Source organism: Adiantum capillus-veneris, chromosome 13, assembly GCF_014529385.1.
Source record: "Adiantum capillus-veneris isolate H3 chromosome 13, ASM1452938v2, whole genome shotgun sequence".
NCBI lineage: Eukaryota > Viridiplantae > Streptophyta > Polypodiopsida > Polypodiales > Pteridaceae > Adiantum > Adiantum capillus-veneris.
Genome location: NC_140943.1, coordinates 112,439,128 through 112,464,169, shown reverse-complemented (window position 1 = coordinate 112,464,169; position 25,042 = coordinate 112,439,128). Strand labels below are relative to the sequence as shown.

The 25,042-nt window shown below is 39.9% G+C and overlaps 1 protein-coding gene across 1 annotated transcript; it reads right to left on the bottom strand.

Annotated features, from left to right (window-relative positions):
- Positions 1-535: 535 nt before the first annotated feature.
- LOC147444667 (uncharacterized) lies at positions 536-3,107 on the bottom strand. The gene is made up of 3 exons (XM_086527202.1): positions 2,893-3,107; positions 1,558-1,627; positions 536-983 (listed from the first exon to the last, which is right to left on the bottom strand). Exons 1-3 carry the CDS (start codon positions 3,050-3,052, stop codon positions 839-841), a joined length of 375 nt encoding a protein of 124 aa, XP_086383328.1. The 5' UTR covers positions 3,053-3,107; the 3' UTR covers positions 536-838.
- Between the last annotated feature and the right edge of the window lie 21,935 nt (positions 3,108-25,042).

Here is a 25,042-nt window from a genome sequence, read left to right as displayed (position 1 = left end):
TTTATTCTCCCACATTAAATGATCGGTTTAATATGAGAAAATCATTTGGTTTGATTAGATATTAGATTTTACGACATGGTTTGAGGATTTAATTGAACCTACTCCAACAGTGTTAGATAATGATTTCACATTGGCGATTGGTCTCGCAAAAAGAGGAAGTGGCCAACTTCTCTTTCTTGGCTTTAGCTATTATGCATAAGGTTTTCTTGGATGCTCGTTACCTTATTAATGAAAATGTATAGTTAGAAGTTAGGAGTCTTTGTTGCCTATTGTTGTGTTATTGAATAGAATCAAAACAACAACCTTCGTACAAAAAATAATTACCAATAAAAAGAAAAATATTGAACTTAACAAATTAAGAGACGATTCAAAGCAAATCCATCGAAAAGAAAAACATTCCACAATTCAAACTTGGGTTAATTTTGATTATAAAACAACAAGAGATGATGATTATCCTAAGTTCTCGCCTGATGCGATTCCAAATAGAGTGTAAGTTTGCTCTGGTGTGGCAGTATGTCACTAGTACAGATTCGCAAAACCAAAATGGGTTTACATTGTACCAGCAAATTTGTCTCTTACAATACAGAGACAAGGTTCACACCATTGATTGTTTGAGGAATGTTACATTGAATATCAAGGGTTGTGCAATGTGAAGTACAGCAAAGACAAGGATCCCATACAGACCCGAAATTGCAATATGCAATATACAATGTATTAACAATGGCCCATTTGCACGAGTCTTTCGAACCCATAAGTATTCGTTACAAGTAATTGCACATTGTTGTTCATGTGATCTTGTGATTTTTGAACATCTCAGCAAATTTTTCTCTCATTCTTGCTATCGGACTGGTACCTTGATCCATCCATTGGCAAATCCAAGGCCCAAGATGATGAACGGTGTGAGGAACCCAAAGATGACGATGTAGGGTAAAATGGTGGACATTGGTCCCCGTCCTTCTTTCTCTGCAGCACTCTGCCAATACCTGCATAAGAAGGCAACACATTCCGTTACAGAAAAACATATCTGTATAGCAACACATATTTGCAAGACTACAAGAGTCCAAGCTAGACACAATCTAGTTGGCCTTGCATACAAACACATTCCTAACACGAGTAGCTCGCCGTATTCAAACAAAATTCATCAGCCAATCTCAGAATGTGAAGTTTATATAACCCCAGCACTCAACCTCTCTTTGCAAGAAATGTTAATGATGAAAATTCCCCATCCTCAAAAACTCTGATCTTCACGACGAAAAGCTTTAACAATTTCAAATAAATAAATAATCATTGAACATCAAACGTCCCCGAGACCATAGCACCTGTAACATGTACATGTTTATGCATGAATCTAAAGCATCATGTATATTTGTGCATGCACCATATGCCAAAGGACTGCAAAAGTGAGAATCGCAATCACATGCATTTGCAAACTAGGAAGCAAAGACAAGAAAAGATAACCCCTTAACATCACTAAAGCCAAGGGAACCACAATTACTTCACCGTTGACATCAAAATCGGCCCATTTAGGACAGCCGGTCAGAAGAGACAGACACTTACTGCTCAGGCTCCTCCTTTTTTGTAATGAACTTTTTCTTGTCCTTTCCAGGATCACCACCTGCATTGCCCCCTGGAAGAAGACCAACAAGTATCAAGTTACCAACATTACTAATGAGAAAAAAATGGAGTACCTAATGAGCCACCCTGAAGGTAAAAACTTCAAATGGACTAATTTTTGAACTGAGAGGAACCATGAACTTTCAAGAAAACGCCGGGCAAGAGACAGATAAGAAAGGAGCTTGAGACAGCCAACACATAAATCAAAGCTCTATACAAGGCCTAGAATATAATTACCATGGAGTTTCAAAGCAGTGTGTAATGTAAAACACCAAAAAAATTCCAAGAGTCCGCTTTAGCCAGAGAAATAACAAAATCTTTGGAGACCCTTATGCATACAGCTAATTATACTTAGGACTCACTTTACACAGGAGAAATGTCTTATGAATTTCTGTGAGAAAACAATTATAACCAATGGTGCAGTGCAAACATATGCTTGAATAAAGATAGTACAAGCTAGCATTGTCAATGTAAGCAATTGGTGCAAATCTGCTCTTTTAAACTAACCTTTTCTAGAAAGATGAATTTAGAACAAAGTTTCTTCTAAGTTTCAACTGTCAAGTAATGGCCACTGCTTTTGGCCGAACGGAATTTCACTGCATCCCAAACTTTAACTTCAAACCTTTTCAGCTTCCAGCTTAACATACTGTGGGGCAGTCTAAAAATGAATCCTTACATCAATGATTCAAATCCTAAACCGGCCATGCACAAAAGCCAGAACATCCCAGCTCACTTCAACAGCCCAAGCGATATTTGTATGCATGCATGCATATAATTAAAATTGCACGTGTGCGCACTGCATGCATAGACTGAAGATCAATTTGTGTACACGGTTCACTCAAGGGCTTCCTCATGTTTTAGCTCATCAAAATGCTCATATGCCAACTGAAATGGAGCATCAACCTTCAGATTTGATAAAGCTTTTCTTTCTTATAGCTCGGCTTACAAGCATATCCACAACCTGCACTAAGTAAAAGTTCATAATGCAGGCAAGCAATTGTGGGGTCCATGTTTGTGATTAAGACTGCGAAAATTTCCAAAAGATAATCAATAAAGCAGCATAAAGGCAGAATAAAACCCATACTCACAAAAAATTGTGAAGAAAAGGCAGCCCAAGCAACGGCATCAATGAGCTGTGCTTTTGCAACTAGTAAAAAATGGCTGCTCAAACTCTGAACTACATTTACTTCTCAAACTCCCACTATGAACACAAAAACGAGAGCAGAAGTGATGTTACAGAGGTCTCTTGATCGATTTCAAATGGGGGGAAGTGTTTACCAAAAAGAGCGACAATGGTGTGTTGAGAGCTGCCGCGACGGGGCTTGCGCCCCCTCGTAGAGAGATGGCGGGGGTTGAAAGCCCTTAGGTAGCGATGGCGACTCGGCTGCAGCAGAGGCGATCCAAGCAACGACGACGAGGGCGCACATGAAGACGCCATCACCACAGCCAACTTGTTCTTACTTTTTTGCACAGTTTATACCTCCCTTATCCGCATGTGATACAATTTGATAGAGGAATGAGGAGAGTGAGAGTGAAAATGAACGAGGAGAGGGAGTGTTTACATGCTAAATTCCAAAATTATCCCGTTGGTGACAACCAACACAAAACCAGTGGATGTGTAGCTTACATGGTGGATACAGACCAGGTGAACGATGTGGTTGAAATGTGCAAGTTCACATTGTAATGGAATATGGCTATAACATTGACTGTAGCGGGAAATTGAAATTATAACAGTCAGCATTTCTTTTAAGAGAATTCTTAAAGAGTATAAGAAGAGTATTTGATCAAAGGTAGCAAAATGAACATTACACCTAATTAGCTTGACATGAACAATACTTGTAAGAGAGAGAGAGAGAGAGAGAGAGAGAGAGAGAGAGAAATGATTAGAGAAATTGACAACAGTTGAGGACCAAGAGTCGGTCCCCCCTCCAAAAGGCTTTTGTATTATAGATTCCCCCATAAAGAGAGACTTCGTACAATACAAGCTTGTGTTCCTTGAGACCAAGTTGGTGCAATGAAGATAGTAAACTTCATACACCAAAATTATGCCCTTAATTAACTTGCAAAAGCATTAACATATCCCCGGCCTCAATCCCAAGACCTCAAACACCTTCAAAGGTAGAGAGAGCTAGCAGGGAGTGAGAGAAGGGAAGCGGAAGAAGAAGTAACATACGAGAAAGAAATAGTCTCCGCACTTGTTATTACTCTTGTAGCTTTGCATAGCATAGTAGCATAGTAATGGAGATGAAGAAGATGGCAAGCTTGCACTTTGGAGCATGGTTCTTGGTTGGATTTGCATTCCATAGCCAAGAGTTGTTGGTGTAGGCTCTCAAATTCTCAAGCTTGAATAAGAAGATGGTGTTCTTACTCAACACACAATGAGAATTAGAGTGTGTGTAAGTGTGTGAGAGGGAGTGTATGGGCAAGCTACCCCCCTCCTTTTCTACTTGGTGTTTGGGAGACGTCGTCATCACAAACATGATTCTAAGCATGCGTACTACTCAAATTTGTGCACCATAAAAAGAGAGATCTAGTCCTTAAGACAAAAATATTGTTCATTTAAAAGAAACATTTACAATTGCTTACTCTAATGTAGCATTGTAAACATTGACAAGGTTCATACTATACTTAAGTTGTGTTCCTTGCATCCATCTAGCATCTTCAAAAGGATAATTTTTGAATTGAATAAGTATTGTCAAATAATCTTACCATGCCGTAGTACCTTGTCCTCATGTCGAGCACCTCTCCTTGATCTTCGATCTCTAGGGGGTCTTCAATAATTGGTTCTGTTGGTGACTCTCCTTTGTAAGGCTCGAGTAGGCTCACATGAAAAGTATTGTGTATGAGCCAATGGTTGGGCAACTTGAGTTGATAGGCCATCTCATTGATTGGTTTTAAGATTTGAAAGGACCTGTAACATTTAATGGCCTAATAACTTATGTGTCGCGGAAATTAGCATGAACATAGTAGGCATGTAACATTTAATGGCCTAATAACTTATGTGTAGCGGAAATTAGCATGAACATAGTGAGCATTTCATTAGAATAGATTCCTAATGAGAATTACAAGAGTGCTTGGGTGGAGAGAGCAACAAAAAGCATAACACCTAGTTAGATAGCATCAACAATACTTTCAAAAGAGAGAGAAATTAAGCTATTGACAACAGTTGAGGACCGGATTTGCATGGAGCCGTTCCCCCCCTCCAAAAGGCTTTGTATTATGGTTTCTCCCATCAAGAGAGACATTGTACAATACAATTCTTTGTGTTCCTTCAAGACTAGCTAGTGCAATGAAGATGGAAGCTTCATGCACTAAGCAAAAAACTTAACAAACACAACTTGAATTATCCCCGTTCTCAGACCCAAGACCTCACACACCTTCGAAGATGGTGAGAGCTAGCAGGGTATGAGAGTAGATTGAGAGGAAGAAGGAGTATCTTGCGAGAAAGATGTACATCTCCTCACATAATCACTCATATTAGCATAGCTTAGCTTAGTAATTAGCTTGGTAGAGGAGATGAGCATGCATTGAAGCTTGGCTCTTGGTTGGATTTGCATCCACATGCCAAGAGAGTGTTGAGGTAGGCTTCTATCTCACAAGCTTGGAGTAGGTGATGAGTTCTCCATTAAAGCTTGGGAAGAGATAGTCTTCTCTTTCTTCACACATGAGATTGTGTGAGTGTGTGTGTGATAATGCCAAGCAAAAATCAGCCCCCCCTCTCTCTTGGGCGAGCCCCCTTGCTATTTGCTCTTCCTGCAGCCTCATTGGCCCTCCCCATGTCAAGCCAATTACAATTAAGCAGCATAAGTGATAGCCTTCTGACATGTGTCCCCCTTCCCTCTTTTGTGAGAGCTTGAGGTAATTAAATAATTAAACTAAACTCTCATTGGACCCCTTTGCCTCCTGGCCAATAGGAATCAGGCAAGCCATGGGGTTCCTGAATGCTCATTGGACCCTTTGGGAGACTGCCCAATAGTCTTCTAGGAGACTTAATTCTTATTGGTTTCTTTTATTAAATGTTTTTAAATTAATTAAACTAGATTTACTCTAGCTTAATTCTCATTGGTCCACTTTAAGGGTCATCCAATAGGAATTGGGCACATCTTGTGGGCATCTGGGCTAGGGAGCTGACATGTGTCCCTAATTCCCTTTGTGTAAAGGGGCTTGTGTGTGTGTGTGTGGCTTTCTCTCTCATCCCCTAGAAGAAGGGCTCGCCCCCTCCCATGTAGGGATGTGCATTGACTTTGGAGAGCACACAAAGCATCCAATTCCCCCTAAGCTTTAACCCTTTGGACACAACCTTTGAATTTTGGAACCTTAGCATTTTGGAAGTCTTAATGGGCTGAACCTTAGGGTCTTTTTAGCCCATTGTTGCACATGGCTCTTTTGCAGATGGCCCCCCCTTTGGATCCCTATTTTCCATCCTTTGGATCCCTACTGTGGCCGGTCTACTAGCTTAACCAATATTCTAGCTTTTTCTCCCCTAGCACTTCCCCACATTAAATGATCAGTTTAATATGAGAAAATCATTTAGGAGAATTAGATATTGATTATTATGACATTACCTCTCTCTTGAAATCATAGTCGTCCTCGACTATGGTGTAGAGAAGATAAAGCATATTCATGAGTCCTTTTCTTAGCGGGTAGAGGATCCCTATGTTACCCTACGACATCATTCCATAATGGATGACTAGTCCATTTGGCGCTTGAGAGCCTGAGGCTGCCACAAGCATGTCTACACATCAGTCCTATCAGTCTTCCGTAGTAGAGTGACAAGCTCTACTTGGTGTTTGGGAGACGTCGTCTCCACAAACTTGATCTAAGCATGCATACTACTTCATTTTTGTGCACAAATAAAAAAAAGAGAGTCTTATAAGACAAAAACTTTTTTCATTTTTTAAAAAAACTTTTTGTACATTTGCTTACTCTTGGGAAGCATTGTAAGCATTGACAAGGTTTAGGTTATCCTTTAATTGTATGCCTTGCATCCATCTAGCATCTTCAAAAGAATAATTCTTAAACTTAATAAGATATCGTCGGATAGTCTTACCGCCTCTTAGTACCTTGTCTTCATGTCGGAGAATGGACTCGGGCTGCAGCACCTCCTCTTGGTCCTCGATCTCCGGTGGGTCTTCAATAGTTGGTTCTTGAAATGGCTCTCCTTTGTAAGGCTTTAATAGGCTCACATGGAAAGCATTGTGCATGAGCCAATGATTGGGCAACTTGAGTTGATAGGCCATCTCATTGATTGGTCTAAGATTCTGAAAGGGACCATAGTACCTTTTTGCTAGTTTAGCATAGTACTTTTGGTGGCCCGTAGGATTCTTGCCTGTCATGTGCCTTAATCGAGCCTTTGGAAATTTTAACAAGACCCAATCGTTTTCTTTAAAGGCTTGGGCTCTTCTGTGCTTGTTAGCAGCAGCCTTTTGCCTTTGCTGTGAGATAGAGATAGCATCCTTAATCTTTTGAAAAGATTCTTGTAGGTCTCGGCTATACTCATCTGCAGCGAAGATCTTCCCATGTACCTTAAGTAGCAAGGGACTTTTTGATCTTCCCTCAATTACCTCGAAAGGTGATTTTCCCGTGGAAGTATGTACAGTGTTATTGTAAGCATACTCCACTAAGGGTAAGTACTTCTCCCATTGGGATCTTTGATCTACTTCTGTTACATAGGCTTTTAGTAGAGCGAGAATTGTTAGGTTAGCTATTTCACTTTGGCCATCCGTTTGTGGATGATAGGCCGAAGAGAAGTTTAGCCTTGTACCTAAATTCTCAAAGAGACCCTTCCAGAAATTACTGGTCATTCTAGGATCTCTATCCGACACTATGGACATTGGCAAGCCATGGTACTTGAAAATTTGTGAAATGAAGAGGGTTGCCATTTGATGGGCTTTGATAGTCTTTTTGATAGGTATAAAATGAGCTTGTTTAATGAACCTGTCTACTATCGTCCATATTCCCGTATTCCCATGGATAGACTAAGGCAATCCAAAGATAAAATCCATGGATATGCTCTCCCATGGTGAATTAGGGATTGGCAAGGGTTGAAGCAATCCAAGTTGCTTCCCTCTATCAAATTTTGTCTTTTGGCATACCACACATTTGGAAACATACTCTTGTATGTTCACTTTCATGGTAGGCCAATAGAAATATGTTTCTATTCCCTTTAAGGTAGACTGAATGCCTCTATGCCCCGCATAAGGTGGATCATGAGATTCATACATTACTTTCTCACGTAGTGAGTTAGTAACGCATAGTCTATTGACATAGAGAAGATAACCATCTTGTAAAGTGAATGGTTCTTCTTTCTTCCCTAATGCCAGGGCTGAAATCACATCTCTAAAGTCGGGATCAATAGCGTACTCATCTATCATTGAAGATAGATCATTGTGAGTTGCTATGGAAACCGCATTCACTCTCGGCCGTCTTGAGAGTGCATCGGCTACTTGATTGTGCTTGTCAGCAATGTGAGCAATATGAAAATGAATTTGCGAAAGGAAATTTTCCCACCTCATTTGTTTGTCGGAGAGCTTGGTCTGCGTCATGAAGTACTTAAGACTTTGGTGATCCGTTCGCAGAATGAAAGGAGTCCCCAATAAATAGTGCTTCCATGAGTCTAAGGCATATAGAACTGCAAGGAGTTCCTTTTCGTATATGCCTAGAGCTTGCTCAACAGGGTCGAGCCTTCGACTCTCATAGCCTATGGCATGCCCTTCTTGGAGCAAAACAGCTCCAAGGCAATCACCACAAGCATCACATTGGACCTCAAATGGTTTTGAGAGATCCGGTAGTGTAAGCACAGGTTGAGAGATAAGCTTTTCTTTAAGCTTTTCGAAAGCATTGTTCTCCTTAGCAGACCATGTATACCTAACGCTTTTCTTTGTTAGGTCATGTAATGGTCCCGCAATTTGTGAGAACTTTTCTATGAAGCGTCTATAGTATGCACACATACCTATAAAGCTTCTTAGTTCATGAAGATTCCTTGGTTTAGGCCATCCTTTTATTACCTCTAACTTGGATGGATCCATTTGGATGCCATCTTGAGAGATAATGTGACCTAAATACTGAATCTCTTGCAAGAAAAATTCACTTTTCTTTCGATTAACATAAAGTTTATTCTCTCTTAAAACTTGAAATATTACCTGGAGATGTTGCTTGTGTTCCTCCAATGAATTAGAGTAGATGATAATATCATCAAAGAAAACTCCAGTGAAGGTTCGATGAGGCCTGAACAACTTCTCCATCAAGCGGTTGAATGTGGCTGGTGCATTGGTCAGGCCAAAAGGCATGACAATGTATTCGTAAAGACCAAATGTAGTACGAAATGCGGTCTTTACAATGTCTTGATCAACTATCCTTATTTGATGATAGCCACTTTTTAGGTCAATCCTACTGAAGTAGGTCGATCCTTGTAGCTTATCAAATAGGTCTTCTACCCGTGGAACGGGAAACCTATTCTTGATAGTGATCCTATTTAGTGCTCTATAGTCGACACACACACGATATGTGCCGTCTTTCTTTTGCACTAATAGCACAGGTGAGAAAAATGGAGATGAGCTAGGCCTAACCATGCCCTTCTCAACTAACTCATGCACTTGCCGCATAATCTCCTCTTGTTGAGCTTGAGAAACTCTATAAGGAGGTTTGTTAGGCGGTGAACTTCCTGGAAGAAGTTCAATTGCATGGTCATCATTACCTCGTTTAGGAGGTAGCTCACAAGGGATGTTGTCAATAAAAACATCATTAAACCCCTTGAGAAAATTGGATAACTCTAATTCCTTTTGGTTGCTTTTATTTTCTTTTGCTAAAGCATTAGGTTCATTTTTAGAATCTTTAACAAAAATCATGTACACGGAAATAGAGCTCTTTATTGACTTGTTGAAAGTTGGTGTATGTACAATGGGGATGGTGTTACCCATTTCCTTAGCATCTATATACATGTCTTTTTCCCTGAACTTAAAGGAGATTCTCCTTTCAGGAAATTTAACATTGACAGCAAGGCAGTCAAACCATGGTGCCCCTAGGATTACATCCTCATGCTTGAGAGGAGAGATAAAGAAGTCCTCTTTGTCCACATAGCCTTGGACATGAAGCCTCAATTTCCCGATTAAGGGAGTGACTGAAGCTTCTTGCCCCTTGAAGGCACTGTCTGCAGGTAGGATATCTCCCATCTCGTAGGATTGTATGCCTAGCTTGGTGGCCAACTCTATAGATATAAAATTGTGAGTAGAACCAGGGTCAAAGAGAATAAAAGCATCATGTTCTCTTACCTTTCCCCAAGCATGGCATAGAGGAGATCCTTTGTGAGTTGTTTGGTGAGTCTCCTCCTCTTGGATTTCAACTAAGGAAGCTCTAGGAGGATCTTGGCGGTTGTTCTTTTGGGGACAAGCGCGGTACGCATGCCCTTGTTCGCCGCACTTGAAACACCGGTTATCCTTGCGATAAAGCTCAAGCTCTTCAGGAGAGAGTTTGTTCTTACCTTTGTAAACTCCCTTCTCTTTAGCTTTGTGGGAGTTTCCCTTAGGAGACTTTTGGACATTGTCCTTCCCCTTAGGCTCATTGGAACCCTTGTTTTCCGGGGGCTTATTATTTCTTTTAACCCCCGTTTGGAAATTGATTCTAGAGGCCACCATAGTATGGTGTATTACCGCCAATATGGTACGTGGCCTTTGGGAGTTGACATACTCCGCCATTTCTTCGGTTAAGCCCGCACAAAACTGTTGCTTTTGCTCTCCAAAATCCAACTTTTTGAAGACAGTGGCTTTGAGTTGTAAGTCCCAAAACTTGTCTACATATTTGTGGATGGATTCATTGGGAGAGAGCTTTAAGCTTCGCCATTCGGTGAGTACTTTGTCTTTGGCATCGGTGGCCAAAAACTGCTTCATAATGGAAGCTCTTAAAGCCTTCCATGTTCGTGGAGCTTCACCGTTGGCTCGTAGGCTAGACCACCATTGTCTGGTGGACTTTTGAAAGTGCATAGCTACATGGCGTAGCTTAGAGGACTCCGTGAAGCCCTCATCTCCAAACGCCGCATCGAATTGTTGGATAAAGGCCAAGACTTTGTCCGTAGCACCAAAGGTACCATCATAGGTAAGGAAAGAGATGCTCTTCCCTGCCTCTTTGAATTTCTTCAGCTTGGATGACCTCTTCCATGCGGCATAGGATTTCCTACGGCCTCTTCTTTTTTATGGTTCAAAGGTTGCACCATCACTTTCTTCAGAAGGTGAAGAATTTGAAGAAGGTGGAGAAGAGGGTGACCTCTTTCTCGCCTTTTTCTTGTCTTGATCTTTGTCGTCTTCACCATAGCTTTCATAAGAGGAAGAGGATGAAGAAGATGGAGAAGAGGGTGTCCTCTTTCTCACCTTTTTCTTCTCTTGCTTTTTATCATCCCTCTTTGAATTGTGGTGAGGATAGGAATATGATGGTCTTCTCCGCTTTGGTGGTGATAGAGAGCGTTTAGCCCGCCGTCTTCGTGGAGCCATCTCCGCCGAGGTGGCGGGAGACTCGCTTCTTTCTCGTTCCTTCGATGGAGGCTCTTGAGTTCTCCTTTGGGAAGGAGATGCATCATCAAGAAGTAAATTCTTGAGCCCTACGTATGGATTATCTTCTTCTTCCCGAATCGGAGAGAGACCTCTTTTGGTAGTCTCACAAGGAGGCTTCCTAGGTGTTCTCTCGTCATGGTGATGAGCTTGGAGAATCCCATGAGCACGGAGCTGGCGTTGCACTTCACTTTGGAGAGACGGATTGCCCATGGCTTGTTGAAGCCTAGAAACAAGATAGTTAACAAGCATTGAAGCATCATTAGTAGCTTGCTCATGAGCAAAATCAAAGTTATCAACATTAATTTCACTCTCTTTACTATTGTCGGCCATTCTAACAACTTTTAGGTGTAAACTTTTTAGGTGTACTTTGGCACTTCAAGCCCTAGTTGCTACTCCTCTTTACCCCTTTAGAAAAAGCACTCAAGCTACTGTACCCGCGGCTCAAATACCATTAATTGCAAGGAATAGAAGAGAGGGTCCTTCAACACCAAAACAGCACCGGCTCCTGTCAAGCTTCTAATAGCTCAATAGTGGTTAAGCCGTAGGCAAGCCCCGTAGGACTCCACTATTAAGATTATAGCTCTCGACGGTGATGCCCCGTTAACTGCACAAAGGCAGGCGCACTGCAAGGCTGAAAAATCCCTATTCTACTTACTCACAGGCAATTAATAATACCAACCATTTGTAGCTAGCTTAAGGACCTCCCTTCTTGAGCAAGAAAATAGAAACCTTGTGCTCTGATACCAATGTAACATTTAATGGCCTAATAACTTATGTGTAGCGGAAATTAGCATGAACATAGTGGGCATTTCATTAGAATAGATTCCTAATGAGAATTACAAGAGTGCTTGGGTGGAGAGAGCAACAAAAAGCATAACACCTAGTTAGATAGCATCAACAATACTTTCAAAAGAGAGAGAAATTAAGCTATTGACAACAGTTGAGGACCGGATTTGCATGGAGCCGTTCCCCCCCTCCAAAAGGCTTTGTATTATGGTTTCTCCCATCAAGAGAGACATTGTACAATACAATTCTTTGTGTTCCTTCAAGACTAGCTAGTGCAATGAAGATGGAAGCTTCATGCACTAAGCAAAAAACTTAACAAACACAACTTGAATTATCCCCGTTCTCAGACCCAAGACCTCACACACCTTCGAAGATGGTGAGAGCTAGCAGGGTATGAGAGTAGATTGAGAGGAAGAAGGAGTATCTTACGAGAAAGATGTACATCTCCTCACATAATCACTCATATTAGCATAGCTTAGCTTAGTAATTAGCTTGGTAGAGGAGATGAGCATGCATTGAAGCTTGGCTCTTGGTTGGATTTGCATCCACATGCCAAGAGAGTGTTGAGGTAGGCTTCTATCTCACAAGCTTGGAGTAGGTGATGAGTTCTCCATTAAAGCTTGGGAAGAGATAGTCTTCTCTTTCTTCACACATGAGATTGTGTGAGTGTGTGTGTGATAATGCCAAGCAAAAATCAGCCCCCCCTCTCTCTTGGGCGAGCCCCCTTGCTATTTTCTCTTCCTGCAGCCTCATTGGCCCTCCCCATGTCAAGCCAATTACAATTAAGCAGCATAAGTGATAGCCTTCTGACATGTGTCCCCCTTCCCTCTTTTGTGAGAGCTTGAGGTAATTAAATAATTAAACTAAACTCTCATTGGACCCCTTTGCCTCCTGGCCAATAGGAATCAGGCAAGCCATGGGGTTCCTGAATGCTCATTGGACCCTTTGGGAGACTGCCCAATAGTCTTCTAGGAGACTTAATTCTTATTGGTTTCTTTTATTAGATGTTTTTAAATTAATTAAACTAGATTTACTCTAGCTTAATTCTCATTGGTCCACTTCAAGGGTCATCCAATAGGAATTGGGCACATCTTGTGGGCATCTGGGCTAGGGAGCTGACATGTGTCCCTAATTCCCTTTGTGTAAAGGGGCTTGTGTGTGTGTGTGTGTGTGTGTGGCTTTCTCTCTCATCCCCTAGAAGAAGGGATCGCCCCCTCCCATGTAGGGATGTGCATTGACTTTGGAGAGCACACAAAGCATCCAATTCCCCCTAAGCTTTAACCCTTTGGACACAACCTTTGAATTTTGGAACCTTAGCATTTTGGAAGTCTTAATGGGCTGAACCTTAGGGTCTTTTTAGCCCATTGTTGCACATGGCTCTTTTGCAGATGGCCCCCCCTTTGGATCCCTATTTTTCATCCTTTGGATCCCTACTGTGGCCGGTCTGCTAGCTTAACCAATATTCTAGCTTTTTCTCCCCTGGCACTTCCCCACATTAAATGATCAGTTTAATATGAGAAAATCATTTAGGAGAATTAGATGTTGATTATTATGACAGGACCAAAGTATCTTTTTGCTAATTTAGCATAATACTTTTGGTGGCCCGTAGGATTTTTGCTTGTAGTTTGCCTCAATCGAGCTTTGGGAAACTTAAGTAAGGCCCAATCATTTTCTTTGAACGTTAAGGCCCTTTTGTGCTCGTTAGAAGCAACGTTTTGCCTTTGTTGGGAGATGGATATAGCCTCCTTAATCTTTTGGAAAGATTCTTGTAGGTCTCAGCTATACTCATCGACAGCGAAGATCTTTCCATGTACCTTAAGTAGCAAGGGACTTTTAGGTCTTCCCTCAATGATTTCAAAAGGTGCCTTTCCTGTAGTAGTATGGATAGTGTTATTGTACGCATACTCTACAAGTGGTAGATACTTCTCCCATTATGAGCGTTGATCTACTTCTGTAACATAAGTCTTTAGTAGATCGAGAATCGTAAGGTTAGCTATCTCACTTTGGCCATCTATTTGTGGGTGATAGACCAAAGAGAAATTCAACCTTATACCTAGATTTTCAAAGAGACCTTTCCAGAAATTACTAGTCATTCTAGGATCTCTATCTGACACGATGGATGTTGGCAATCCATGGTGTTTGAAAATCTGTGATATGAAGAGGGTTGCCATTTGGTGTGCCTTAATAGTCTTTTTGACAGGAATAAAGTGTGCTTGCTTGCTAAACCTGTCGACTATTGTCTATATTCCCGTATTCCCATGGATAGACTTGGGTAAACCAAAGATAAATCCATGCATATACTCTCCCATGGCAAACTAGGGATTGGCAATGGCTAGAGTAATCCATGATGCTTCCATCTATCATACTTTGTCTTTTGGCATACCATACATTTTGAAACATACTCTTGTATGTCCACTTTCATGGTGGGCCAATAAAAGTATGTCTCTACTCCTTGAAGAGTAGGTTGAATCCATGTATGCCCCACATAGGGAGGAGCATGGGATTCATACATCACTTTCTCAAGGGAGTGAGTAACACATAGCATGTTGCCATGGAGAAGATAAACATCCTTCAATGTGAATGGTTCCTCTTTCTTCCCTAAGGCAAGGACTGACATTATATCCCTAAAATCAGGGTCAGCAACATACTCATCTATCACGGAAGATAGATCATTATGAGTTGATATAGACACTGCATTTGCCCTTGGTCGCCGTGATAGTGCATTGGCTACTTGATTATGCTTACGAGCAATATGAGCAATATGAAAATTGAATTGTGAAAGGAAAATTTTCCACCTCAATTGTTTGTCGGATAGCTTGGTTTGCATCATGAAGTACTTGAGACTTTGGTGGTCCATTTGTAAGATGAATGGAGTCCCCAATAGATAGTGCTTCCATGTGTTTAGGGCATGTAGAACAGCTAGTAGCTCTTTTTCGTATATGCCACACTCGTTCATCGATAATGAGTCTTTGAATTTTATATGCTATGGCATGCTCTTCTTGGACCAAGATTGCTCCAAGGCAATCTGCACAAGCATCACATTGGACCTCAAATGGCTTTGAAAGGTCTGGTAGTGTAAGCATTGGATGGGAGGTAAGCTTATCAAAAGCATTTTTCTCTTTAGCAGTCCATGCATACTTAACGTTCTTTTTTGTTAAGTCATGTAATGGTCCTGCTACTTGAGAGAATTTTTCTATGAAGCGTTTATAGTATGCACACATACCAATAAAGCTTCGTAAGCTCATGCAAATCCCTGGGTTAGGCCATCCTTTTATTACCTCTAACTTTGTTGGATCCATACGGATTCCATCTTGAGAGATAATATGACCTAAGTACTAAATCTCTTGAAGGAAATATTCACTCTTCTTTTGGTTAATGAAAAGTTTATTCTCCCTCAAAGCTTGAAAGATTACCTAGAGATGTTGCTTATGCTCCTCAAGAGAATTGGAGTAGATGATGATATCATCAAAGAATACTCCATTGAACTTGCGATAGGGCCTAAAAACTTTCTCCATTAGGCGAAAAGCAGTCTTTACAATATCTTCATTCAATATCCTTATTTGATGATAGCCACTTTTTAGGTCAATCCTACTGAAGTAGGTAGAGCCTTACAGCTTATCAAATAGAGCTTCTATTCGTGGTATGGGAAATCTGTTTTTGATAGTGATCCGGTTTAGTGCACTATAGTCGACACACATGTGTTGTCTTTCTTTTTCACTATTAGGACTGGTGAACAAAAGGGAGAGGAGATAGGCCTCAATATACTCTTGTCTACTAGTTTATGCACTTGCCTCATAATCTCCTCTTGTTGAGCTTGAGAAACTCTATAAGGAGGTTTTAGGCGGTGAGCTCCCAGATAGAATAGAAGCTCTATCTTATGGTCATCATCCCCTCGTTTTGGAGGTAACTCCATAGAGATGTCATCCATAAATACATCTTGGAATCTATTTAGAAAATTAGAACTCTAATCCTTCTTGATTCCTACCACTTTGATTTTGTAAAACATCAAGATCATTTATGGACTCTTTGACCAAATTCAGATACGCAGAAACTAAGCTTTTCATGACTTATCAAAAGCAAGTGAATTTACAAGAGGTATAGTACGACCTGACTCATTGGCATCTATATACATGTTCTTTTCCCTATAGGTGAAATAAATTCTCCTTTCAGGGAACTTCATGATGGCAGTCATGCGGTTGAACCATGGTGCCCCTAGGATAACATCCTCATGTTGGAGAGGGGAGATCAAAAAGTCTTCCTTGTCGGCATAGATTTGGACATGAAGCCTCAATTTCCCAATCAAGGGAGTAACAAAGGTTTGTTGTCCCTTGAAAGATCCATCAGCACAGCTACAATATCTCCCATCTCAAAAGCTTGAATCCCCATCTTAGTGGCCAACTTCGTAGATATGAAGTTGTGAGTAGAGCTAGGGTCAAACAGGATGAAGGCATCATGCTCCCTCACCTTTCCCCCAGCATAGAAAGGGATGACCCTTTGCAATGAGCATCCTCTTTTGGAGCTTTGACCATGGAAGCTCTAGGAGTCTCATTGCATGCATTTCTTTTGGGGCAAGAACGGTAACCATGCCTTTGCTCCCACACTTGAAACATTTATGATACTTTTGAAAAGCCTCTAGCTAGCTCTTCAGGAGAGAGTTTATTTTTACCTTTGTAAAATCCCTTCTTCTCGGTCTTGTTGTTGTTTTTGTTGTTGTTGGAGTTACCGTGGGAAGAGTTTTGAGCATTGTTCTTCCCTCTTGAATCATTTCGGTTTTTTGTTGTCCATTGGCTTGGCATTCCTTTTAGCCCCTTGTTGGAAATTAATGCAAGAATCAACCATAGTGTGGTGGATGACTTTGGTGATAGTACTAGGCCATTGTGAGTTGACATACTCGGCCATTTCTTCAGGTTATCCCGCACAAAATTGTTCTTTTTCCTCGATGGAGTCTCTCTTTTGAAAGATTGTAGCTTTGAGATGTAAATCTCAAAACTTGGCCATATATTTGTGGATAGACTCGTTGGAGAGTAGCTTCAAACTTTTCCATTCGGTGAGCACTTTATCTTTGGCATCGCTTGCAAGGAATTGTTTCATGATGGAAACTCATAGATTTTTCCATGTCTTTGGAGCTTCACCATTGCCACAAAGGCTATCCCACCTTTGTCTAGAAGATTTTTGAAAGTGCATAGCTTCATGACGTATCTTGGAGGACTCTGTGAAGCCCTCATCTCTAAAGGCCGCATCAAATTGTTGGATGAAGGCCAAACCTTTGTCAGTAGCACCAAAGGTGCCATCATAGGTGAGAAAAGAGATACTATTTCCTCCCTCTTTGAAATTCTTACGCTTGTAGGATCTTTTCCAAGTAGCATAGGATTTACAATGTCCTCTCCTCGTATTCTCTAGGAGAATAGCCGTTGATTTCGTCGGAAGATGATGAAGAAGGAGAAGAGGGTGACCTCTTTCTTGCCTTTTTCTTCCTTTGTTTCCTCCCTTCCCTTTCAAAGTGACGAGGAGAAGGACTATAGGATGATCTTTTCCTCTTAGGAGGATTTGGGGATCTTCGAGACCGCCGTCTTCATGGAACCACATCTTCAGAGGAATTCAAAGATTCACTTCTTTCTGGTTCATTGAATTCCTACTCTTCTCTTATCGGAGAGAGTCTTCTTTTGGAAGTCTCAATAAAAGTCTTCCTAATCTCTCTCTCTTCTTGGAGAGGTAAGGAAATCCCATAAGCATGAAGTTTTTGAGTAACTTTGGCTTGCAAGGCAGGGTTTCCCATAGCTTGTTGCAACCTAGTAACAAGATAGCTCACAAACATTGGGGTTTCATCAGTAGCACCTTCATGTGCAAAATCAAAGTTGTCAATATTCATTCTACTCTCTCTATTATTGTCAGCCATGCTAACTAAACTTATGTATATGCTACTTTGTGCTTTGGTACCCTCAAAAATCTTAGTTGGGCTATTCTTCTTTACCTTTGAAAATTAGCTCTCAAGCAGCCACAGCCGTGGTTTAGAGACTGTTGATTGCAAAGAGTGGTGGAGATGGTCTAACATTTCTTAGTTGATTATGGTTCCTATTGAGCTTGCTAGTAGCTCAATAATGGTTAAGCCAAAGGCAAGCCCTGAAAGACTCCATTATTAAGTCTATAGTTCTCAAGGGTGTACCTCAAACTAAGTTTTTTTCAACCAAGATAATAGATCATTCTCCCACTTACCCTCTTGCAATGAACATGTCCAACCTTTCGTGGACAACTTAACACTAGGTTGGTAACCTAACAGGACATAAAAGTGTCCTTTCAAGGTTTTGAAAAAAACCTCCAAAACCATATTAGATCCACTCATTTTGTAAAATCCTTTCATGAGGTTATAGTTCAAGGCCTACTACACATGGAAAAAATAAGAAACTTGTAAAATTTCTCATCTTTTGGTCACACCAAGCCTCCAAAGTTGATGGACCAGTACATTTTCATAAAAACAGTCATTTCTTACGTTTTGTTGCATAAAAATAAGATTAAGGATTTTTGTAGGACTTGAGATAAATTCCTTAGTTAACTTCAATGGGTTGGTGATCAGAACATATGATTGCTTCTCACTCACTATTTTTTGTTTTGCCAAAAGAAATAGGTACAAAAAAGTTGAATTTTGACCATTCTGCAAACCTATCATCAAAGTTTCGATAGCCACGCTCAATACAAATAATATATGCATGTTTTCTTAGTTCCCTATTGTCCTTTAGGTTCATAAGGAGCCATGGAGTATGTCAAAAGAATAATACATCTCTTACTAAGGGGAATCTTGGGGACAAAGATGAAGTGCTAAATACAACAAACATGAAAAAGCTGGGTTCAACATTATGAGTTGTAGAATCCCATAGAAACTATTCAATATCTAGCCAAATTTGATCCTTATGACTAGATAACCTACAAAATGCATGTAGTTGTCACAAGAAACTAACAATATTGAAAACGCTATACTTGATATACTAGAATGTTTCGTTTTCTTCTATGATTGAAAAAATCAACCATCGTTGTCTACTATGAAAAATAGGGTATTAGGTGCCCCAAAACTCAAGGAATATTAGCTTTATGTTACAATATGCGACATAGAAAATCAAAACTGCATTTGGATATCATGAAAGCCACCAAAAAAATCATAGAAGAGCTAAAATTGGCTAAAAAACAGGATTTGACAATTTTTGTAATTTGGTCATAACTTACAACTTTAACATTTATTTCTCCCTAGAAGCATTTGGACATGTTGAGGACTACTAAAGATAGTTCTCTAGCATTATAGACCTCACAAACATGAATTCTAGAGTGGTATAGTTGCAAAAAGTTGAAAAAATTCAAAAACAGGACCCATTTTTTCACACAGTTTAGGTTGTGAAATGTTGTGCAAGGACAAGGTTAAAGATGGAATTGATATTCCAAAAAAATTTCAAGTTTTTTTCAGCTCATGAGACAACTTTCTAGACAGATAGCACCTCCAAATCCATTTTGAAACTCTTGACATAATTCAAGGAAAATGGTCACTTCACAGGACATAAAAGTGTCCCATTACCAACCTAGTGTTAAGGACCTCTCTTCTTAGGCAAGAAAATAGAAACCAATAGCTCTGATACCAATGTAATGGAATATGGTTATAACATTGATTGTAGCAGAAATTGAAGTTATAATAGTGAGCATTACATTTAAGAGACTTCTTAAAGAGCATAAGAAGAGTAATTGATCAAAGGTAGCAAAATGAACATTACACCTAATTAGCTTGGCATGAAGAATACTTGAGAGAGAGAGAGAGAGAGAGAGAGAGAGAGAGAGAGAGAGAGAGAGAGAGAGAGAGAGAGAGAGATCATTATGGAAATTGACAACAATTGAGGATCGGATTTCTGTGGAGCCGGTCCCCCCTTCAAAAGGCTTTTGTATTATAGATTCCCCCATAAAGACAGACTTGGTAAAATATAATCTTGTGTTCCTTGAGACCTCTTGGTGCGAGGAAGAAGAAGTAACATACGAGAAAGAAATAGTCTCCTCACTTGTTATTACTCTTGTAGCTTAACATAGCATAATAGCATAGTAATGGAGATGAAGAAGATGGCAAGCTTGCACTTTGGAGCATGGTTCTTGGTTGGATTTGCATTCCATAGCCAAGAGTTGGTGTAGTCTCTCAGCTTCTCAACCTTGGAGAAGGAGATGGTGTTCTTACTCAACACACAATGAGAATTAGAGTGTGTGTGTGTGTGAGTGTGTGAGAGGGAGTATATGGGCAAACTACCCCCCTTCTTGCTTGGGTCGACCCCCTCTTCCAGCTCAAGGTGAGATTTGATTGGACCTCCCCTAGCCTAGCCAATCACATGCATTGATCATATCAAGCAACAAGGGTAGCATTTGGACAAGTTTCCTCCTTTCTCCCTTAGAAGAGAGGGCTTGAAAATTAGACTAATTGAACTAATTTCTTATTGAAGCCCTTAAGAGACCAACCAATAGGCTTTAGGCACTCATGAGTGCAGCATGTGTAGGTGCTTGACATGTGTTTTGATTGCCTCTTGAGTCTTAGACTTGGAGAGAGAGAGAGAGAGAGAGAGAGAGAGAGAGAGAGAGAGAGAGAGAGAGAGAGAGAGAGAGAGAGAGAGAGAGAGAGAGTGCGCGCGCGCTCTCTCATGCTCCTAGCTTGAGTGCTCACCTCTCCTTGTGTAGGGATCATGTTTAACTTTAGCACTTCAAGCACCTTAGGCTTCAAGCATGAGAAGCACCTCAAGCACCTTAATCATCAAGCATGACAAGCACCTCAAGCACCTTAGTCAGCAAGCAAGACAAGCACCTCAAGCTTGGGCAGGGTTCCCACTTAAAGGTCAATCCTAGATTGCCTAAGATCCTAGGTCTAAGGACTTTTAACACTAGCCTTTGGGGAGGTCTTTAATGAAGCTAACCCTAAGGTCTTGAAGCTCCATTATCTGGTCATATTCTAAATCTTGTTCCCATTTATTTTCCCACATTAAATGACGAGTTCAATCTGAGAAAATCATTTGAGTTAGTTAGATATTAGATTTTATGACACACACCATCTCTACAATGTGGTGTGCACACCCTTTTATTATGATAGCATGATGAAACCATGGCAAAGTGGACTCATGATGATGTTATGACACGACATTATTTTCCATTCATCATATATATGACCCTTCATACAAGTTATGTCAATTTTCTACCTGGTTGTTGAAAAGTACTCTTAAAGTCAAGGAGCACCACAATTGGCATCTTATTTGCACTGGTCATACATCTCAATGCAACCAATATCTCGTAGAAAGATATGAAGAGAAGTTGCACTACTTAGTATGGACTATAATCTGGTCAAAGGAATCTCTCTAATTCAACATCTAAAAACTTTGGTGGAATCATCCAACTAGGTGCTTGCTGCAGATTTTGAACTGTAATCAATCACCTAATGTTGGTGCCAACCCTAAACTACATTCTATTGCGAGATTCTGTATAGAGTCTATGAGGCTCATACAACCCTTCAAGCATCACCCAAACAATTCTTTTTCAAACAAGGTCTAGTGAAAACAACTATATCCTTTAACAAAATGAAATATTCATTGTATAAATTTATCGCTACCTGTGGACTTTTCTATCGCTAACCAACAAACTCTTTACAAAGGTTTTTGATTCTCTTAGCACAAATCCAAAAAAAATATTCGCCTTTTGGTAACTGCTATGTGTAATTACTCACCACGTGATGCCAAAGGAGTTCACCATAACTTATTCTTTGCTAACTATAGTATCTCTTGCTAACCAATAGATTCTTTACAAAGGTTTTTTAATTTGATAACCACAATTCCAAAAAACAAAATTCCCCTTTTGCTAACTGCTAGGTGTATTTGCTCACCGATGAGATGCAAAAGTAGTTAACTACATCTTATTCTCCGCTAACTATAGTATTTCCTCACTAACCATGAGTTCTACCTCGCAAGAAGAAACCCTATCATTAGCTTCCTTCTCAAGGGATGTCTTTCAATTGTAATAGGTTTACTTAAATCTTTCAAGAAACTCTTTCAACTTGATTTAGAAAACGTGTGTTCCTCTCTTGTGATGACAATCACGCTCTTGCTCGTTTTGACATCTTAAGCTTCTAGTACTAAGGTCAACATATGTATGAATAATGCAAAAACTAACAATTTGACTTACCAAGACATGTGCAAGTGCAACAATGGCATGGATTTGAGGATGAACATCAACAACTTCCTTCACCAGTGCCATGCCATTGGACAAGATGTTCTCAAAGTATTCTATTCCGTAGGATTTTCTCTCAAGATTCAAAAGTTCTATTATGAAGGATTTCCTCTCAAGATTCAAAAATTCTATAGGGTTGAAGCTCCAAGATGTTTCGTGTTGGCATAACAATTTGTTCATCGTTACATATCCTACTGCAAGGATACAAAAAGGGATCTCCTTCAACCTAATTCATATCATGAGGATACCAAATATCCGCACACTTGGCTTCAAAAACCTTACCAAACCTACTACCAAAGAATCTAATACTTCTATGTGATTACAACGGAATTAATTTATGAAAGGGGAGTTTTCCTTTATGAGGATTATTTAGAGGAGAATCAAAGATTGTGCAAGTCTAAATTCATTGCATCATTCATACAATAGAACATTAAACCATGCACATGACTTGGAGAGGATAGCACAATTTAAATTGACAACTTATGGAGGATTGGATTTTCTTGGAGCTGGTCCCCCCTCCAAAAGGTCTTTGTATTATAATTATCTTGATGAGAGCTTTGATCACAATACAAGCTTGGGCTCTTGAGGATCTTTCCTTGAACCAAGAAGATGAGGAGCTTCATGATTCCATGGTGTAGTCCTCTTTCTCAAGCCCTAAATGCCCTAGCAGGAAGAAAGAACTATAGGATTGGAGGTAGATGAGGGTGATGATAAGTATTTTTCAAGCAAAGAAATAGTAATTTTGTATATTCTTACTCCATGGGAAAGTTCTTAACATATCTAGAAAGATAGAGAAGAAGAAGATGATCTTACTTGCTTGGATTTTCATCCGTAGCCAAGTGCTTGAGCATGGAGATTATCTTTGAGCTCCCATGAGAGAGAGAGAGAGAGAGAGAGAGAGAGAGAGAGAGAGAGAGAGAGAGAGAGAGAGAGAGAGAGAGAGAGAGAGAGAGAGAGAGAGAGAGAGAGAGAGAGTACTTGCTTGGCCACTCTTAGGCACTTGAGAGAGCGTGAGAGAATGAAAGAGAGAAGAGAGAGCCCAAAATATCACGAGCCACTCTTGCCAAAATTCTCGAGGTAGAATGCTATTTCATGTACCAATTAGAAGTAAACACTTAAAATGCAACTAAGTGCATATCTAACGAGATGCTAACATGTGTCCTTTCCTCACCTTGATATTCTTGAATAACTCGCCCCCTCTTCCTTTTCTGATCTTTGGCAAGTTTACACACACACACACATTTCACTTCCCATAAAGCAAGTGTGAGCTACTTTGGACAGCCTAGCCAAACTTAGAAGAGAAGGACTAGAGTCAACTTTTTAAATATGGTAGAGTTGATCTAATCTTAGTCAATTTCTTTTTCCCTAGCATAAATTAAAAACCATAGACTTATCTTTAATCTAGCTAGTTCATGTGTAATACCTTTGCGCTATCCTTTGGAGGCTCTAGGAACCCCTGGCACGGGCTAGAGTCTATTTGCTAATTTGGAACCTGCTAAATTAGGAAAGACTGGTGAAATTAAACTTACCCTTGGATTTTGGAGCTTCACCACCTGTGAAAAATCCACAACATAGTCTTTGGGAGGTTCTAAGAAGCTGGTCTTGAAACTTGCTAAATTTAGACCTTCTAAATTTAGACTTTCTTTTGCAAGTTTAAATTTTATCCTAAGGCTTCCCAGACTTCATACTTGGAGTCTAATGAGTAAATTTGATTATTGAAATTGACACTGCTAGATTCTATTTTTAGACTCCTATAATTGCTCTAACTATCCTCCGTTGTCATGTACCTTTGATCAAAATTTATCTAGATAGACTTATCCTTCCTTTGATCGAGATAATTAAATAGCATTTTTTAAAACTCTTTTATAGACTTCTCTCCTTTGGTCTATAGACTTTGACTAGACTAGGTCTATGAGCACGTTAATCAATTTCTCTTGTTCTCTCTTATTTTTCCCAAACTTAAGTGGCCAAATTAAGATGGAAAATACTTTCAAAACGTTCGAAACTAATTTACATGATCTTACCTCTTCCTTGAAATCAAAGTCATCCTCGACTATGGAGTAGGGAAAATAAAGTCATAACTAGTCATGTTACTTTGGGTAGACTTTCTAAATTCAAGGCCATCTATTTTGATCAGCATCAGCCTTTGCTTCTTTTGAGTGATGGATATAGATTTCTTAATCTTATCAAAAGATTCTTAAGGTCTATGCTATAGTCATCAACAACAAAGATCTTTCCATGTGTCTTGACTATTAGTGGGATCTTAGGTCTTCCTTCAAGATCCTCGAAGGATGCCTTTTCTATAGTAGTGTGGAAAGTGTTATTATGCGCATACTCCACTAAGGGTAAATACTTTTCCCATTGATCGCTTTGATCTACCTTTATAACATAGGCTTTGAATAGGTCAATAATAGTTAAATTTTCTATTTCACGTTGGCCATTCATTTGTGGGTGATAGGCTGAGGAGAACGTAAACTTAGTACCCAGATTCTCAAAGAGACCTTTCCAAAAATTACGGGTCATTCTAGGACCTCTATCGGGATACTATGGTCGAGAAAGGAGACAACTACTATACAAGGTATGATCTAGCTTAGTAAGTTGACCTGCTGAAATATTTATGTACTTCATTATCACTACGTTGCTAAGCTCATTTTATCCTGCTTAAATTTGATGCTCTTTATGTGATTCCACCAATTGTATAAGAGAGTAAGATTCACGTTTTGTGTTGTGCTAAGAGTGGCTTGCAAGTTGTTTCAATCTTTTAAGTATATCCCAAGTATATCAGGGTGCAAAAGCATTGAACCAATTTCTGGGTTAATAAATTGCTAGTTTCAAAGCACATATGTTTCTAACATAAAAACAGGATATCAATGAAA

What these genes read in the sequence shown, in the direction of transcription:
- LOC147444667 (XM_086527202.1), bottom strand. Translation starts at nt 3,052, where the DNA reads ATGGCGTCTTCATGTGCGCCCTCGTCGTCGTTGCTTGGATCGCCTCTG. An exon ending in CACCATTGTCGCTCTTTTTG is followed by an intron (nt 1,628 to 2,892) that starts GTAAACACTTCC and finishes GTCTTCTTCCAG; the next exon opens with GGGGCAATGCAGGTGGTGAT. An exon ending in AAAAAGGAGGAGCCTGAGCA is followed by an intron (nt 984 to 1,557) that starts GTAAGTGTCTGT and finishes CTTCTTATGCAG; the next exon opens with GTATTGGCAGAGTGCTGCAG.